We start from the raw sequence: 20,159 nt of genomic DNA, 5'->3' as shown, positions 1-20,159 counted from the left end.
AAATGCTTTTTGATTGTTTCCATTGAGCTTTCTTTCGTGGTTACACAAATAGAAAATAGAAAAGCAGTAATGCATGGCGAGACATGAAGCAGTTTGAACTGTAGATTTAAAAGTTTCTGGACTTGTGTGTCCGTTTGAGGGCAACAGGAAGCCGTTGCCATCGCCTGGTAGATTTACTGAATGCTGCTAAAAGATCTTCTAGGCTGTGTTTGAGCAGTTGGTTTAGTTTGTCGAACGTGTGTTCTCTCCCTGTGAAGGCGACTCGTGGAGAGGGGTGAACAGGGTGAGTGGCAGAGTGCTGCTTTCATCTTCTCATATCATTCACAGACATGTCTTTTACAAGGTCTTTATCCCCTTGATGGTGTTCTTTCATGGCGAGTGAAAAAAGTGAAGCACCTCAGAATGTGAATGGTCACTTTGATGTTTGGAAGCCTATCGAGGTTCCCAAAGACCAGCGTAACACACAGTTATGCCCAGATTAGACTTTTTTTTCCTCCATATTTTCTTTGAACAGACAGAAGAGGACGTGTAGAGGATGTGCACCTGTCTTTTCTTTTCCAGATCCTCCTGGCAGAGCATTATTCTTGGATAAGCGATGTTCACAGTGGCTCACATTAAGAGAGGTCTGCTTTAGCGAAATATGATGCTGCCAATTTGAAGCAAGTTAGCGGTCAATGTCCGGCTCATCATTATATTATACGTTAAGTCCCGCCCATGGCCCTCATTGGCTAATCGTTAGTCCCCCTGCTGTGCTTTTTGGCTTGATCGTTTTTTAACCAATAACCGCTGTGTCATGTCATAATGCCAGACGAATCAAACTGATTCAACGGTGTGGACTAAGGAAAAGCAAGTTGGGTATTTGGGCAAGTAACCAGACAAACATCTTTAGATTATTATAGCACAGTGGAACTTAAACATCTTGACAATATGAAACTAAAAGGGAGACCTTTATATTCAATGTTTTTTTGTTTCTATAGTACTTTTTTTTAGACTGGCGCCCCCAATTTTGCATTAATGAGTGTGAATGCTGGAGATATCCGTCTATCAAATGTTTGCATAAAGCAGTGACGTACCAGTGGTGGCCAGACGGCAGCGATCTACACAACTCTATAGCCACAGACTCTGATCGTCTGTCCGGCTCAAGTGTCCTTCTTATCTTACTTACAAACTAAAGCACACATCTTGTCCTGGACCTGAGCTTGTTGAACGAGGGAACGAACAAACATTCACCGAGCTAAAGTGCACCGTTATCGTCAATTTGCAGGCTAGATAGCTAATTAGCTGCTCAGCCGCAGAACATAAAACATGTAAACGTACCTGCAAATGTCCCTTAAATCCGGTTAGATGCCGGTGTGCTCCTTACTCTTCAGCTCCACTAAGAACCCACTGTATGCCCGTGTGACACAGGCAACAGCTCAGGTTTGTTTACTTTGTCTCTCTGCAGGTGTTCAGTACTGGGCCTCAGCCTGCCAGCTGCTGCCATGCTTATTTTTAATAATACTAATTGAAATAACAATGCATTTGAAAACGTGTGACTTTTAATGTAAAAACACAGTTGGTCCTAACATTAGCACTGAAACTGCGGTCTGATGAGCAGCTGTTAGCTGGTTAGTTTGGCCTCATGAGCCGCTGGGTAGCTGCTGAACTCCACCTAATGACACAACCAGGTACGACTTACTAACACCGATTAACAGATAGTGGATTAATCAGCGATGTGTTTTAACACAAACGTAAAAAGCAGAAGTCCTCTGTTGGATATCTCTGAGGAAATTAGGTGCACAACACATTTTTGATCGTGCTACTGTAAAACCGAACATCCGTTCATCAGTATGCTTCGCCATGCACACCAAGTCTGCAAGAAATGACTAATTCACCTGACAATTATTCCCCCGTGGCTTCTTTTTTTAAACCACCTTGAGCTGAGAGAAATGATCAGGCTCCAATGGTCACTGCATAAACAGCATGTAAATTAGCACTGCTCTCCTCGCTTACTTTCTATTCTTTCATTTGAGGAAAAAGGCGCGATCCCGAGTATCATCAGACAGCCCTGACCTTTCTGCGACTGCGGCTTCGATCGAATGAGCAGATTCTGATGAGACGGAGCAAATTAAAGTGTCTGTTATTAATATAAATCAAAAAATAACTGTTGTCCGGGGTGTCAGGCTGGAAAGTCAGTTTGTAGGCATCGTAATTAAGGGGGTTTGACTGCAAGTCAGTCAAGTCCTTCTTGACTGACTTGATTCTTCTGTATAGAATGGGTTTCACGCAAGTGTTTGAACAGTATCTAATTATCTGAATTGAAAAGCAGAAGCCCCGAGGCACTTGTCTCCATCAGCTGTATAGATACAAGCAGTGCGAGAACATCCTCTGTCACCTCCTTGTTATACGATCCCGCTCAGCATCTTTCTGGAGATTTCTCTGCACCATTCATGATGCTCCAGTGGTTTCTCTGCTAGTCACTTGGTAGCAATGGTGCTACTCGCATTTTTATTAATCGTTACTATTCTTGAATAATTAGCGTTAAATCTGAATGTTTGGAAGAACTAACATCTTAACTGAAGGTCCACTTACTAGCCCCACAGCTTCAGCAGATTTTTATTATTATACTTGTTAATATCATTTTTTATTTTACTTTATTTTCCATCCATCCATTATCTTTAACCGCTTATTCTGTTTAGGGTTGCGGGGGGCTGGAGCCGATCCCAGCTGATATTGATAAATTATTATTATTAAGAAAAATGGTCAAACAACAATTTCCAAGGTCAAATCAGTTAAACAGTTAAAATCTCATTTTTCATTTCAAATTAAAGTGCTTTTCATTTAAAACACTCCAGCTCTACGAGTAAATACAATCAAGCCCAAAGATAATTTACAGAAAATGTAATGCAATAAATTGTGTTGTGAGTGAACAAACAAATGTAACACGGTAATTAGAAAGACATATTTTCTTCAGTGATGCAGATATTTTTATTCACCCACATTTTAGGATATTAATCTCCTAGATTTCTGCTACCGACTCAATTTGGGAGGATTACATTTCCTTTCAGGTACTCATAAAATTGAAAAATGACCCCAAAACAACAAAACACTGCAGTGATTCTTACCGGGAACAGTGTTCCTGTTATTTTGCAACAGTAATTCTTTCTTCAGTAGAAGTTACTGTATTTTATGTACTGGAGCTCCACAGTAAGGTCTAGATACCTCAATAATACACATACATGTATATATATTTTCTTGTAGTTTGGGTGAGCCATCTCTTTAATCCTTAACCCTTTACAAGGTAAAACTGAAGCAGTAAGTGTCTATTTTTCGAGCTCAACATGTGTCACTGCAACAAACACAAGATTCAGTGGCTGCTCTTGAAAGTCATCCCGTGACAATTTCTTTCGCCAGCAGCAGGTTGCTCTTAGACCTCCCCAATCCCCCGCTCTGCATCATCACCACAGCTGCGTGTCCCAGGAGATCTAAACAGGCCGTTGGGGGGTTTAACATCCCATCCCAGCATCAACCCCTCGGCTCTAACTAGTTCCACCATTGCAGGGAGCCAGCTCAGTAATGTCCTCTGTGGTTAGCGCTCACTGCAGCAGCTCCTCACTCTTAGCCAAGCCTCCTCTCCGTTCGCCCCGTGCCTCTTGGCTCTGCCGGATCGGTGCGCACGAGGGCAGACACGCCTCTTTGCATGAGCTTTTTTCAAACAGAGCTTGTTTCCATGGTGACCGCCTTTCCCCTTCTTGTGCTATGTTTTATGGCAGGCAGAGCACATAATGCATTTGTAGTCACACATCCCGCCTTCAACAGTCACCGTCCCATAGAGTCGACTTATTACCGTTTGATTGTTTGTTTCGCACACCTGCAAATCATATCGGCCTTTTTTTTTTTCCTCACTCTGTCGGAGTGGCGTTACGCGCTCATTACACGAGCAATATCAGGTCTAATAACAAACAGGCACTTGTATCCGCTGAGCATAGGGAACAGGAGCAATGCTTTCTGACAAAGATGAGAGCTGACTGCTGAGATGTGCATCTGCTGCAGCTCCACCTCTCTCTGGCATTAAGCTCCACACAACTGTCCTAACCCCCCCTCTCACATTTACTTGAAATGATGTGTTCCCTGGAGGACCTTTTAGCCCTGTTGGCTGTCTGGTGATGGGTTAATTAGGTGCTAGAACATAAAGATATTTTTCCACTCACATGTCCTGTGAAATACTATATCGCTAGGATCACTCCATCTAGCTGCCTTTAACCTCTTGGTGGGCATTTGACAGTCATGCTTCCGTATTCTGGAAATGTGCTTCATCTCCACCCAATTCATATATTCATATGACGGATAGAGTAGATCTATCTCACTCTCCGCCATTTCCTTCTCCAGTCACCTGTAACTTTAATGATTTTTTTTGACCGTTGTATTTGACCTCTGCGCTGTGTTTGGATTCCACTTCGCTCACAGTAACACATATAGCGATGTGTTATTATTTACAAACTTCCAGTGCGTGTCATTCCCTTCTATCTCCCCTTGTCGTGCATCAAACTGCTGTGCTGTTTCATAACGGCAAAACGCCCCAAATAGAGCTTCAGGGTTTCAGCAGCAGAGACCAAAATAGCTCACTCTGTCATCCCTAGTAATGTTCTACAAAGACTCATTTTTAATGCCAGCCAGCGCATTAGAAGATTGTCTGGGGGCATTCTTCGATACCTATGCGCATACAGTAATTGGCAGTAAGGATGTGTTGTTGTTTTTTACTGCAGCTCATCATATTGAGCGAGAAAAGAATGGATGGAGCGCCGCTGCCTCTGCAGCCGCTGCATACAAAGGGTTATGCGGAGTCAGCCGCAGTCTAAAAATAGACTGTTGCTCTCGCCTGCCTCTGCACAGGCCTCTATGGATCTCCGCCCTTAAGCTCTTGCACGTGAGGTAAAAATAACCCTCTCTGTGAAAACACACACACACACAGTGGGTACGCTCTTCGCTCTCAGCCTCTCCCCGGTGACATAACACAATCTCTGGCTGTTAAAAAAGATGCAAAAAGGCTCCGATAAAATATCGGCTGCACATGATTTGCTCCGTTGGGCATAATTCAAACTGTGCCTTTAGCTCGCAGCATGCTTTAAGTAACACGCTAGTGAACACCTTTCACAGGCTGTAGTAAAAGAACAAAACTACTATTACACATATAAGTTGTATACCTTTACACTAGCATTAAAGTAGAAGATGAAGTAACACATCAACGGTAGTGGACCGGAAGCAGGCAGCTGTTATTTTGTGTCCATGTTTGAGTTTACAGACCTCCAGGTTGACATGATGTGTGGCTTCGCAGTGGTCGGATGAAAGCCGTTCCGTGTGCTTTAACGTGATTATCATGTACTTTTTGGTTCGAGGCAACACAGCATTTAATTAGGAAGGGGTCGTTTTCTCTGTGACCGGCTCATCCTAAGCTGCTGTTATTTCTGCCATTTAAAAAAAAAGGCTTCACTGTCACAGCTTATTGCAGGATGCTGGTAATTAGCGATATAGTGTCAGAAGTTACAGCCGGTGGACAGGATGATATTTGGTGATACGGCTTTGGTTTGCTTTGAGATGTGTTTTGTAGGCAGAAGAACATCATGAAACATGTAGAGCTCAGTCACTTCTGCTATACGCCCAAATGCACAAATACCTAACTATAGCTCTCTGCACAAAACATACTCGTTCTGTTGAGTCGATATTCGTTTTCTTTGTTTGCAATATCTTCCAACGATTGCTAAATTGCACTCTTCAAAGAAAAGTGTTAAAATGAATTTTCTTTGGTAACATGAAGGTCCTTTGTTCAAATTCATTAAATAATTAAATGTGTATGTTCCCCCGTGTCCGTATGGGTTTCCTCCAAGTGCAAGTCAGGAGAATTGTACTTTAATAACTTCTCGTACTGTTATGAGTTTATGAGTTATACATTTTCAGGAAGTTAATGATGAATGAAGTCATCTGTGCCTCTATCAGTTAATTGCACAAAATGCATTGAACCATCATTTGTCTTCAAATAAACAGTCAAACAAGTTGTTGTACTGGTTTCCTGCTGGTTGTCTTTGTCACTCAACTGCCCGTGGACAAAGTACTGCTGTTGTGCTGATGTGTTTTTCGTCTCACAGTAAGTAGTGAAGTGGAGGTAAAAGACACTTTTTTGGGGAAAGCGGCTTTTGGACCAGAGTCTGGGGCTTAAATATAAAGTGTATTTGGACATTCACAGTTCAAATTGTGTTTCTGTAAATGACAGCGTATTATATGTTTGCCATTATTGTCTTTGGGGAAAGCTTGTGGTAGAGTCAAACATGCGTTGGTGGTGAAATAAGGCGACACCCATGAGCCCCTTACTGGCATCTACATATAACGAAGTCACAATGACCCACTTAGCATCATTGTGAATTCTGACCCACCTTTGTTGGCTGGACCACAGCCCTAAAAACAAAGAAGTCTCTCCCTGACTTGCTGAGTGAGTGATACGTTTCTCCATTGGTCATTTCAAAATGAATAGCTGCGAACAGTCCTCAGTTACATCCTCAGGGGACGTTTGCAGCGGTTCCACTCGATGACTAACCTGACCAGCCGGATGGTTTGTTACACAGAACCGTCTGAGAAGCAGCCACTGGAAACCGTTTGGAAATGGGCGGGCACTTTAAAAAAACAACACTGGATGACCCATCTGTCAATCAAACTCTTACTGAAGCCAGTCAGAAGAAGAGCAAAAACAGTTTGATCAAAAAGAGCCTTCAGTGTCCTCCTTTGCACTTCTGTCCAGTCCTGATAGAACAGACGATATTGCAGCATCTACGCCAACTTCTTCGACGTTTAGAATGAACAGTCGCATCTTTGTGTCGTCTCGCTGCAACTATCATGGACTCGAGCCCATTGTGAGTCATCAAAATACCAAATGGATACAGGCTAGAAAACAAAAAAAACATTCCTTGCACCTGACAAACATTCCACTTGGCCAAAGCACAAGAAATATACTTCTCTCTATCTGTATGCATGGACACGAATAACATTGCTTATTTCTGAAGATTTGTCTTTCGTCTGTGCATGTCTTTGTAGGATTTATTTGAAAGCTAACCAATTCACAGCTCACTCTTTTGAACAGATAAAGATTACGGAGAAATCGCTCCATCCAGCCAATCTCCCATCTACCCTTGTCGCCTTTCTCGGCAAGGGAAATAAAGGCCGAGCACGCTGTTATCAGCGAGGGGGGTGGGTGGAGGCGGGGAGGTGAATTGGACTGGGAATTAGACCTAGAGATGTTCAACATTGGCCCCAGCTCAGCACACAGGTTGTCATTAAAAGCCTTGTAATAGGCTAGATTAGTCTCCAGATATGGGCTAATCCTTAAAAGACTCTGCAATGGAAGAAGATGGTGGGAGTGGTGGTGTGAGGGCTTGGCCAGTTAATGCTCTCCTGAGAGTTTTCTACACCTTCAGGGGTGCTTCGGGGTTTGATGTGGTCTTTATCACATTTACAACCGAAGGTCTTTCTTATGCTTTAGATTGCATTTTCTTTATTTACACTGCTTCACCGGTACACTTATATGTTTGATTATATAATAGGTCACGTATTGAAATAGTGTTGCTGTTTTTAAATTAGGTTTCCATTAAGTTTCACGGCAGTAGAAGGTGGTAAACTTGTTTTCAAATAATGTTTGGCATCATGCTGCTATTACCTTGAGAACCACAACTACTTTCACTCTTTTTCTGCAGCAGCAGCAGCATTTAAAATGGTAACATTTATCGTGTGTCTCCCGGGCCTCATGCTTTTTAACTGGCTTATGCGAAATACAATGGAAAAAATGATGGGAGAAGACATTTGAAAATGAATCAACAATTCCATTATTAATGGATTAATTGTTGCTATTCATTGGTTTATAATTTTATGAATTGGATTACTTTGGGTTGAATTGGAACTGTTGGCCTTTGGCTAAGAAGTTGTGGGCATTCATTACTTTTTCATGCATTTTACAGACTAAATGTCTAAAAAAACAAAAATCAATAGTTTGACAATGATGATACTTGTTAGTTAAAGACATGAAAATCACCAAAGCTAAATATTATCTTAAATGAGCAGCTATCCACAGCTTTGTCCTCTTCATAACGTTTTTACATTCTTTATCAATTATGAAGTTCATGTAACTGTTACTTGGGAATTTCATTTGACTAGTAATAGTTATTCACACTGTGACCGACTCCAGCCTTTCACAGATAGTAAACTGTATGTACCATGCCCTCTTATGTACTGCTATTTCCTAGCGATTCTTGGCCTGTTTATTAGCGAGAACACAATTTCCTTTTTACACAGATTTTTGTGTAAAGTCTTAAAAAGCGTTAGGAGTTAGCAAACCCAAAATCAAATCCCACCAAACAAACATTGTTATGAATAAGAAAATCCTACATGCAGCCATTTTCACAGGAAATTAGAGTTACAGGGAATGACATGTACAAGAAATAGGAAATCATCTGTTTACGGCTGAATGTGATGCTAAATGAAAACATTCCTTTCTGTGTTTCACCTCGTTTGAAGTGTTAATTTGATTTTGGCCGTCTGGCTCTTCGTAATTACCCGTCCAAAGAAAACCAGTCGCAGGCCTTGCCAGGCACCGTCTTCCCATTTAGGCTCCATTTGCATTGTTGCAACGTGGTATTTTTAGACTTAATGTGTAACGGGTGCTTTTGAAGAGGACTGAATGAAAAGCAGCGCCCATTTCAAGATGGGACTTCAGTCGGTGACATAAGCCTCGTGCCACTAATCTTCAAAGGCGGGTGTTTTTGAGTGTGTCACAGCAAGAACACTAGCTTTCCTTTCGTCTTTGTTTGGAAGTCGTAATTGTTTTTTAATTTGTGCTCTGCTTTGTTGAAAAGGCTGTGTAATGATAATTGCATTGCCTTTTTCTCCTCTACCTCGCTTTGATATATTTGTGTCCCTGGACTCATCAAGAGGTCTTTTTTTTTTTTCTTGTAGTGTAATTTCATTAATGATTTCGCAATAAGGTATGTAAGGCAGGTGAGGCAGCAGATCACCTGTAACGATACTCGTGTGCTCACTGCTGTGAAATTCTCTCTCGCTCTCTCTGACACACTAGAGAGAGGCTACTTGGTATATGGGATAAAGTCATTTGAAACATCCCACATAGAACAAGTAGCAATACATCAAATATATTTGTTTTATCGGTAAATGTCGAGACATGTAAGATACAGAAGTATGATGCAAGCAGACTTTCTACCTCAAATTACTTATTATTTGCTAGATCAATACAGTTATCATATTATTAATACTTCATTTGATTGCTCAGTGATGATGACTGTAGAGAGGAAACACAACATAGCGATTGTCAGTTCAGTCTCTCTGACTCTGCCCGTCTTCCTCTCAATGACTCCTTCGGGAGCCGTCGTGGCCTCTGACCTGGAATCCAGTGATGACCCTTCCGATCAACACATGGATCCACTGTGTTTTGCTTATTGAACCGAAAGGAAAAAGGCAAAGCACATGTGGCTGCAGTTCTTGAATATGTTCTCTAAAGTAATCTTTTGCATTGGTCAGCGTGAGGCCTGTCAAGGTAGTTATTCATCAAGGGTTAAAAACAGGGGGCGACACTGAGAGTGAGACTCTACTGTAAATCTATAGGAACCTCTTATTGCAGGTTGGCCTCCTGTGGACATGTGGAATGTCCAGGTGATTGGCTCTCAGCCGCCCACCTCAAAGCCACATCGTGTCATTTCTGTAAGTATGATGGGAGTGCTTTTCGTTCTGTTCCCTCTGTGAAGAAGACTCCCATGAAGTCTGTTTCTCGGTCAAACACCTGAAGTAAAGCCTATCACTCATAATGACACCGGTGAGGCCCGAGACATTTCTTCTCTCCTGTGAAGTGCTGCTGTATCGGGCTTATGCTTCACTATGCAATGGTTCAATATGTATCTCCAAGGTTGGTGATTTTTGAGTGTTCAGATACGAGCACATGCTGCTAGGAGCACTAACGTACATCATATCATATTATAAAGTCGGTATATGGCTAACATTTCAGCAAGCATACACTTGTTACCACATTCAGCACACGTGATGCATTCTCAGCAATACTTCAGAGAGATATTTCTTTCAATCTGTTGGCTGCAAATCCAATATTCCCATTTCCCTTGTCTCTGTTTTAATCTCTGCCAGCTCATTAGAAGGATATTTGGGTTTTACTGTAGATGTTACAGCGGATGTTTAACTTTCTTATAACTGTGTCTGTCTGATGTGAGACTCTATGTAGTATACAGCTTTTTCTTCTTCTTCCTCTTCTGGGAATGGGGGTTCATGGGAGCAGAATGTATAAAGAATGACTTAAAAGATGGTAGAAGCTCTGTAGCGTTGTGGGTTCATTACTACAAGCAACTCCTACTGAAAACTGGACTGAATGCATGCTAAGTTCATTCGTATCTGTTGGACGTGTATTAGGAAACTCTTTGCTGATACAGCGCTAATATGTTGTATGTTATTCAACTGAGGCAGAGCAGTTGTGAGTTTGTGGTTGCATTACACAGTGTTCCTTGTAGAGGACATGGGGTTGTGTTCTCCACTTATTCCTCTGCTCTTATCTCCCCTTTCCCCTTAAATCTGCACCTTGCTGTCTTTGAATTCTACAGAGATTGTTGCAGGCCGAGAAAGAATAGATCAAATTGGTATTTCCATTCTTAAGTGGAGGGCTGAATGCTTCATGGGTATTTAGTTGTAGGCTTTGGGGTCATTTTATGAGCTCAGTTTTGTACAACAAGACTTCAATCCTAGATGTGTCACTTGACGGAACCCCGGGCAATGAAAACCCTGGCTCTTGTAAATAAATAACATGCCCACAACATAGAGGGGGGAGCTTTGACCTGAGGGTGTTTGTTCAGACGAGATAAATAATATAGAACTTGTCAAACCACACAAAGCAGCCCACATTGGTTGTCATGAGGCAGAAATGCAAGCAAGGTTTTCCTCGAAAATACTCTGCAGATGAAGATGAGCATAGACAGCTGTGATCCATTACAGTAGAAATGTGCAAATGCATTAAAAAAGTGCTGCCCTTATATCTGGGAAATTGTAATGGGCATCCATTTACCAAAAAACGGAAACAATCATTAGTTGAAGACCTACAGTACACTAAATCTTTTTTTGAACATTTGAAAATTACCGAAACTAAACACTGACTTTAAATATCAGCTATCAGCAGCTTGAACTCCATAAATCGGAGTCGGATGATTTCAACCTTTATGAACGTACTTTTCAAGGTGCTTGATTCCAGATGCAGAGCATATCTATGAGTGGGGGATCGCCTCCACGTGACGCGTAAACAAAGCACAGAGAAGCTCTGATAACAAAAAACACAGAGGGAAAGCGACTTCGGTGCTATATATCTTTGGAAAGCAAAATGCCATTTCCTTCTATATTGATGCTCTGACTTTCAAATTGAGCACCTTTAAATGGCAGTTATGTAACTGTTACGTCATCCCTAGAGTCTTCGAAATGGTACTGTGTAATTTTCTTTTGGCCAATTAGAAATGAAGTAAGCACAAAGTTGTGTCCTTAAAGTGCTTCTCCCATCTCCTGTTGCAGGATGGCCATCCAGGTTGACAAGTTTGACTTTGAGAGTCTGCCACAGCCGGACCAGGAGACGGCTCGCTTCACTAACCCCAAGCAGCTGGAGGAAGAGCGACAGCATGCCCAGGGCTCCCAGATCAACAGCAAGCTGGGCATCTGTTGGAGCATCATATCCTTCCAGTGTGGTAGAGTTATATCAGAGAAACCAGCCTGAGCTGAATATCACTAAAAACACAATAGATGTATATGGTGAAGGTTTACATTCCTAATTGAGTGTCCTTAGTCATACATTTCAATATGTGTCCAAACTTTTGCTCTGCCCTGTGTTTGTTGAATGTTGCTGTTCATTGACAGTCAGATCAACGATACGGGACATCTGGATCCTACATCTGGAGGCCCTCTGGCCAGCAGGGAACTTATTCGCCTGCACTGACAGATGGCAAAGCGTATGGCGAAGTACTTGCCACTCTGACACTGTGAAGTGATGTTTTAGTGTGCGCATACTCTCATCAATATGTTACATTTTCCCATAGGTCCTTGTCTTTGGGCAAGCTTTGTGGTCCGACCAAGGTAATCTTTGACAACAGTGTCAGCAAGCTGCTCTCTGCCATCTGCTGTTCCTCAGGAAGACAACTCTTCCTATCGATTTCTTTATATACTGTCATGTACATTTTCACCATCAATACTCTTGCCTTCAGAATCGGTAAAGGTTGTAATGTAGATGGAAGCTGAGTTAGTATTTGTGTTCTAAAAAAAAAAAAGCCTTTGATTGCCATTTTTGGCTCATTCTAAACAAATGATAAGAGGTTGAACATAATTTGGGTAAAAAAAAAAATGTGATTATATATTTTTTTATATATATTTATTTAATTTTTACTTTTTACTACATATCACAGTCTTCATCAGCGAGTGAAGATTGCTCAAGTCAGTAACTCTAATTTGACCACCTGTGAGACCAAAATCAAATTTCCACCTATGTGGACGACAATGTGCTCGACAATGTGCTATTCGGTTAGTGACATCCAGTGTGTTGGTTGCCATCTGATTGAAGGCTGAGTACTTTATGTGGCAGACTCGATGGTTTTAACACTAAAGACCCAGTTAGTCCCTGAGCTATCTGGATGTTCTGCCTCGGGAGCAGGGACTAGGTTCCAGAAACTATCGTCAGTAAAATCAAAACTTCAACAAGCATCCTGAAGTAGACATGCACATAACGTTAATAAGTTCCATAAAAGTTTTCCCGTGTTCCTGAAAAAAAAGTTTCTGCTAGTCATCGTGCGTGCTGTTCTCATCAGTTTGCAGTAGCCGGTGCACATATTTAAGAACTGCCTGTCAGATTGTTGGGGAGCATGGTGTACAATTAATGATGAATCCAATCTCTGAGCTACTGAAGTTGCCATTATATTTTTCCTTTTTATGAAGGCGCAAACACCCCCATCATTACGTGCATTGTTTTATCTACAAGTAATTTGGCAGCGAGTAGGCAGGGATAAAGAAAGAAGATGACATACAAATATATTCCCAGCAGCGAGTCTGATAGCACTCCTTTAACTGTTGCATAAATCAGCCTGAAATGGCCTGTTTGATCATTTTACCCAGTTTAGAGCATATGTTATGAGTGCAATTTGTGAATTTAAACAAGTTTCCCTTGATGCTCAACAGCATATAGCTTCAGGCTATAGCAAGTACGTCAACAGACACAAACTGTAGCCGCTCAGTAGACAGTGAAACAGCTAATCGTTTAGGAAATGTGCAGCTCGAAAGAGGTTAAAAAAAGAGGTATGCTACACTTTATCGTGGAAAATTTAACCAAAAATGAAAAGTGTGTCATTTGAAGCCCCACATTAAAATAAAAGTAAATTGGATGCAACATCCCAAACACAACTTATGTTGACTCACTTATTCATTTAGTGCCAATGGACCAACACCAGAACTATCGCATGATGTTATCAAGTTAAGTCTCGACGCTATCGCATCCGCGTGTGAGGATAGTGACTCATCTGTCTCACATCTTCGGAACAGCACAATGTAAATTCTGCTTCATGGAGGATTTTCCCTTTACAACAAGAAACGAGAAATAAAAAAAGATGATTACACTGCGTGTCACACTCCGAAGCGCTCGCTTGGCCCTGAGCAAAGTAAGAGTCACTATAATTTGTAATTTATGACTTCCCTGTATAATAATTCGTGTTTTGTTGATGGTGGTTCACTCATTGGACAAGGCTCTGCCATATACAGCACAGGCACTGAAAAAAATAGAAGAGATAATTGAGGGAATGTGTTAACAGTGTCTTCCCCTTGAGGAGGTCATTGCCAAGTTCATGAATCCTCTCTGGATGTACAGTGTAGAAGTCAAGTTTAAGCAGCATTAATATCCACATCACAGCTATGATTGTAACACCCTGTGAAGCTGTATTCGACTAGCTGTTATCTGGATGTATGTGCAGGCTAAGACATTACAGTCAGCCAGAAGCAGAAGCATGTTATAGTGCAGCTTGCTTTAACATTGCACGGATCACGTTAAAGGCATTGTTCTCAGCTGTAATCCTTAGGCAGCACCTAAGCACCTTGTATTTAATCGTTAGTTAGTAAGTAAGTCTAAATTGTCTATGTGTACGCAGGAATTGGTGAATAAAGGGGGGAAAGCAGCAAATACATAAAGCTATTTATCAGTCCAAAGCAAAGACGCGTCAGTTCTCAAAGCAACGCTTTGGAGACATTTCTAGTAGCTGTAGAGATGTTTTGAATTAATGTCAGCAATCACTTGTCCATTTTCTATTGTCAGCAAGAAATATAAGTATTCTGGGCAAGGAACGTAAAAGTGCCAAACTCAAAGTGATTTATGACAATACGTTCAGTGAGTTGTTGATCATCCACACATTGTTTCTATGATTGCTCAGCTCTGTGGCAATTTAAGGGACTGGAATTGTTGCTCGTTGGCCACAAAAATATTTGATGCAGTGTAGCCGAAAGTGTATTTCACCCTTTATTGGAGTGCTTAATCTTAGAATGGAATCCTGTTACACACATCCACAGATAAATGGATCCAGGGATGCTTACCAAGTTTATTTTACAGTCTGCCCCATCAAATGTACAGCATGTTGTTCACATGACCCATTACCCAACCCATGTTCTAATGCATCCGTTTAAAATCCCACATAAGACATAACAACTGTCATGCAAGATAGATATGTGAAGTAAACGTTTAGAGATGAAAATATACAGTTAAACCAACAGTGTATGCGGCGAAGGGCTGAAAGACGTCAGGGTTCAGCTCAGTATCGGGGCAGTTCGGCAATGGAATGAAATCTTTTGGTCCGTGTGTACAGGAACCCGAATTGTCTGTTTTTTCACGTGTTACTCAGGTCGAGTAACACGTGAAAATTAAATGCGTTGACGTGACGTTTTGTTGCCTAAACCAAACTGTTCGTGACAGTTTTCCAAAACCTAACTGAGTGGTTTTGTTGCCTTCTCTCTCTCTCTCTCTCTCTCTCTCTCTCTCTCTCTCTCTCTCTCTCCTCTCTCTTTTCTCTCTCTCTCTCTTTTCTCTCTCTCTCTCTTTCCTCTCTCCTCTCCTCTTTTTCTCTCCTCTCTCTTTTTCTCTCCTCTCTCCTCTTTCTCTCTCTCTCTCTCTTTCCTCTCTCCCCTCTCTCCTCTCCTCTTTCCTCTCTCTCCTCTTTCCTCTCTCCTCTCTCTTTCCTCTCTCCTCTCTCTCTCTTTCTTTCCTCTCTCTCTCTCTCTCTCCTCTCTCTTTTCTCTCTCTCTCTCTCTTTCCTCTCTCCTCTCCTCTTTTTCTCTCCTCTCTCCTCTCTCTTTTTCTCTCCTCTTTCCTCTCTCCTCTCTCTCTCTTTCTTTCCTCTCTCCTCTCTCTCTCTTTCCTCTCTCCTCTCTCTCTTTCTTTCCTCTCTCCTCTCTCTCTCTCTTTCTTTCCTCTCTCCTCTCTCTCTCCTCTCTCCTCTCTCTCTTTCCTCTCTCCTCTCTCTCTCTCTTTCTTTCCTCTCTCCTCTCTTTCCTCTCTCCTCTCTCCTGTCTCCTCTCTCCTCTCTCTCCATACCGTACTCTCCCTCAAAGGTTAATAGACAGAGGTTTGGTGCCCCAGTCACTGCTCATCTCACCCATTATTCCAAATGCCAGCTGTGTAAACGATCAGCTGTGTCCTTATCGTCACATATTATCTGGGTAATTGCTCTCTGACAGCCGTATTTGTTTTGATGCAGCATTCATGCATTGGTAGCATTATAATCAGGGTACATGCGCTACATGTACCTTTGACGTCTTAATAATGAATGCATTGCACAAATCTTGAAAGTAATTAATCAAGATGTGTTGCCGTTTTATAATCGCATCATACGATATGATGGATTTTTTTTATCAAGCTCCTAGTGTTGTAAGTAACTATGGTACATACATATGTATACAATACAGTTTTTTATGTTGATTAGTTCTTGAAATGCACCAAGGCTCTCCATCATGTTGTCCTTAACCTTACCCACCCATCCCTGCGGCGCCGCGGAGAGGCCAGCGTGGAGGGAGTCCTCAACCAGCTGGTCCTGGAGCACCTACAGCTCGCTCCTTTGCAGTGGGGTGAGTCACATAAGTGTGTGTGTGTGTGTGTGTCTGTATGCGTGTGAGATTATGAGTTGTGGTCGCGCACTTACACCACTCATCTCGATGGAAAGTTTGTGAACTTTGTGAAAGAGTTGTAATCTGTGAACTATCGTGTGTAGATGATATTTCATCAAAACACTGTGGTTCCATGTGTTTTGGGATACCAATCACAGTATCGGGATACATTACCTGTCAATTAGTGCATGCAGCTCCACAACTGGTCTCAAGCCATGTTTTTTATTTGCATTCATAATGGGCTACAGGCTATTCTGGGGAAGTGTAGACAGCATCTTGGGAAATGTTTGAATCACCGGGGACACATGAATTTGTCGGAGCGCTATTCGGTCGCACCATCTGTGATCATCCTCTGAAATCACTTTTGATTTACTGCCGGTGTTTGTTTCCTGAGATTCGCCGTCCCTCTTTGGGCACTGCCAGCATTTTGATTAGTCAGCTGGGGCTGTCCCGCTTCTGCAAAGAGAATGCAATCTGCAAAATGAAGCGACGCCGCAGATCGAGCATGGGAATGTGAGAATCCGACAAGACCGAAATACTGGGGAAAAATGGCAAATACTTCACACTCAGATATTTTGGCATTTCACATAAACGTCTTTATTGAGGAACGCTGATGTGAGGATGAGTGAGATCACACTCTTTGGACTGATATTCCAGTGCAGACAGTTGCAGTGGTTGCCGTTTCCTCACGTCTTCATTTCTGTAAAGGTGGTTTGTTTTGCAGCTTCAGTCCCGGCCTTTGCAGGTCTTGCCGATTACGAGGCAGCGAATTTTCCTCAGCCCACTAGGATGCCTTCATCAGGGGTGCCAAAGACTATCACAGGCTCAATTACGTGTATGGTTCAAGCATTGCCCCCGTGTCTACAATCGTTAGTCCAGAGGATGCTTTTAATGCCGTAATGTCTCTGTGAGCCCCACACTTACAGAGATACTGTAGATGGAAAGATATCTTGTTAAATGTCAGTTATCGAGACTGTACTATTGTCGTCATTTTAACTGATTTCCCTTTGATAACATAGTTTAGACAGAAATTACTTATTATTTTTACTGAACAGGTGCTGCGAGATCTACGCTGTTTCAGTCTCATCAATCAATCATTTTGAATCTGCCTTTGATGTTAAAAGCATTGACGCGGTCATGCCTATGTTATTTGCATCCTATGGAATATCGTAAACCTCTTTCTACCCTCCTTGAACATAAGACTTTAACGTCTTTGCAGAAAGTGATCTCCTTAAGAAATGTAATTTCCTTCTCCATTAGAAACGACAAACAAATGTGGAAGTCATAATAGGCTATTACACTGATGATGTGTAATGGCGGCATGAGATTTGAGCTATTTGGAAAATGTTTTGTGCATCATAATAATCTTGTAAAGTGCATTAATGAAAACCTATACATTTCTTTAGCAAATGTAAATTGGGTCAGCTGTGCACTTTCTGGAGCAGAAGTCAACCAGGGGAGTCATTGCCCGGGACAGCGCCGTGGCATTTTTCCATCAGCAAGGATGAGGAGAATAATCTTTTGAGCAGCGGCTGTACAGTATGTTAACCTCAGCTACTCGACTATAAAAGGTGGCGTGGCACAAACATGCGCGCGGGTCTCCACGGAGATAAATTATTGACGGGGCTCTGCGCCGCCTCACTGCATGTGTGTGTGTGTGTGTGTGTCTAAAATCACACATGGTTTGAGCATCTTATCCACAAGCAGTGGTACATGTGGTCATGATGCATCTGTATGAACGTGTTACCTACCGATGTTTAGAGTGGTTTTGTACACCGCACACGTCCGCTTGTGTGATTGGCTGCGTTGATGGTTATATAGCTAATCTCCACCGTCGACATCTTGCTGCCAAGTAGTAGATTTCTTAAGGACCAACGTTCTGTGGCTCTCCATCCGCTTTCCTGCTTTTCTACGTGCACTCTTTTAAGAAAACGTTGCTCTCAATCAGAGTACGTCGTTTTCTAAGTCGCATAACGTGCAACTGAGACGACCCAAACGTTGGTCGAGTCAGGATGGGAACAGTTGTCGCTTGTCATCTCCTCTTCTATCCGGGTGGCCACAGATCACGTTTTTATGGATGTCAGTGGAAAATCCTGCATACAATATAAAATGTGTATTTTCTTTCCAATTTTCAAAAGGGACCCTAGAACTTTATAGTGTCTTCCACTTGACACCCTAAAATCTCATTACAGTTACATCCGGATTGAGTGCAAGTGGTCGGCCAAAGATGTAAAAATCATATTTAAAATGTACCAAAAAAGGTAAAAATATGAGAAACAGAAATGGACAATCGTGAATGAATGCGTATCTAAAGGGGTTGAAAGGTTCACCCAGCCACTTTCAGTCTTGCACATAAATTTGAAATACACAAACTTAACACCACTATATATATATATATATATATATATATATATATATATATATATATATATATATATATATATATATATATATATATATATATATATATATATATATATATATATATATATATATATATATATATATATATATATACCGTGAGTATTTATTTATAGACGCTGTGCCTCAGGCCACAGTTGTATAAGACAGAGACTTTGACATCATTGCTTGAGCTCAGCCCATTGTGTGCAATAAAAACCTATGAATATTTGATCACACGGGTTCCAGTAAATGGAGAACATGGAACTTGCCAGAATCATTTATATTGTGTTGTGTTTGTATAGAAGCTCATTCGTATTATTATTGAAAAGGGAGCAGACGGAGGCCATTAGTAGATGATTCTTCCTCTGGGCAGAATCAGCCTCGCTAATGTAACGTAAGATCATATATGGTGAAACTCGCCACATAACTACAAATGAATAATGCAAGTTTTTTTCTTTAATTAGTGTCACATTCTTTTGTTTCTGCTGAATTTCAATTGTGTGCTTCAGAGCATGGCTGTATTCACTGAGCGAGCTACAATGTGAAGCAGATTACCTTTACGTTCATGTGGTGAGCTTTTTACAAAAGCTAAACAAACACAGATGAGAGGACTGCTTAACGTTTCTACGACCGCTTTCTACAATGTCTATATTGTGTTATAAACATACTTATAATGCAAAATAATCCCCTCATAAATATTCATACTTATTTATAACAATAATCTGAACCCATTGTGATGCATTTTATAGTGATTTATAGGGTCACGTATCATAATGCTTTATAGTTGTTGGTCACTCACTGATATTTTTGGCTGTTTGACTGTTATTTTTCTCCTAGTTGTAATGCTTGTTTATGATTTATAAATATCACTGTTATAATGTAATTATTCTAAGTAGTCATCGGGTAGGTAATGAGATTCCTGAGGTATAAACAGATTAACAGTAATACATTAACAGCTGGTTATAAGTTACTATAAGTGGTCATTAATGCCATTAAATCTGTGCTGATATTGAGTGACCAGCAAGAAAGAAGCATTATGATACTTGACCTTATAAGTCATTATAGATGGCTTTATAATGTGTTATGATTATTGTTTTAAAGCATTATGAATATGTATGAGTGTGTATACAATGCAGTGTGTAAGCGGATTATAACAAATGATAAGAATGTTTATAATGGATTATAGAAATGTACTGCCTATGTTTCCATCTTTGCTTCACGCCGTCTGAAGAGCTTTTCTCCTCTAATGAGATAAGATATATGAGATGATCCTTTGTTAGTCCCACAGTGGGGAAATGTACAGGATTACAGCAGCATAGTGGATAGTACTACACTAACGGTACTATAATACTATTCCTGCTTAAATGTGCGGACAGCTTGAACATTATTTTCTGCTTGTTTGTCTGATTTCACAGAATTAACCTTCAAAAAGCCTGCTGTTGTACGTTATATATGAACCGTGACTGCAATATACGAGGCAGATTTGCACCATAATCAATTTATTGCCCCAGGGGAAAAAAAAATAGTGATAATGCCTGAAACCCTCTAATTGACATTATATA

At 41.1% G+C, this 20,159-nt stretch overlaps 1 protein-coding gene across 3 annotated transcripts in view; it reads left to right on the top strand.

The window, feature by feature from the left end:
* trappc9 (trafficking protein particle complex subunit 9) overlaps positions 1–20,159 on the top strand; it is a 147,359-nt gene that overhangs the window by 79,152 nt on the left and 48,048 nt on the right. For all 3 annotated transcript variants that reach the window (XM_076112819.1, XM_076112818.1, XM_076112820.1), the window contains 2 exons: positions 11,587–11,740; positions 16,065–16,155. In XM_076112819.1, coding sequence (XP_075968934.1) covers positions 11,587–11,740; positions 16,065–16,155 — 245 coding nt within the window. The remainder of the gene's footprint in view (positions 1–11,586; positions 11,741–16,064; positions 16,156–20,159) is intronic.

Source organism: Anarhichas minor, unplaced genomic scaffold (assembly GCF_050575085.1).
Source record: "Anarhichas minor isolate MPS153535 unplaced genomic scaffold, ASM5057508v1 ptg000051l, whole genome shotgun sequence".
Classification (NCBI taxonomy): Eukaryota; Metazoa; Chordata; class Actinopteri; order Perciformes; family Anarhichadidae; genus Anarhichas; species Anarhichas minor.
This window is presented reverse-complemented; position numbering and strand designations above follow the sequence as displayed.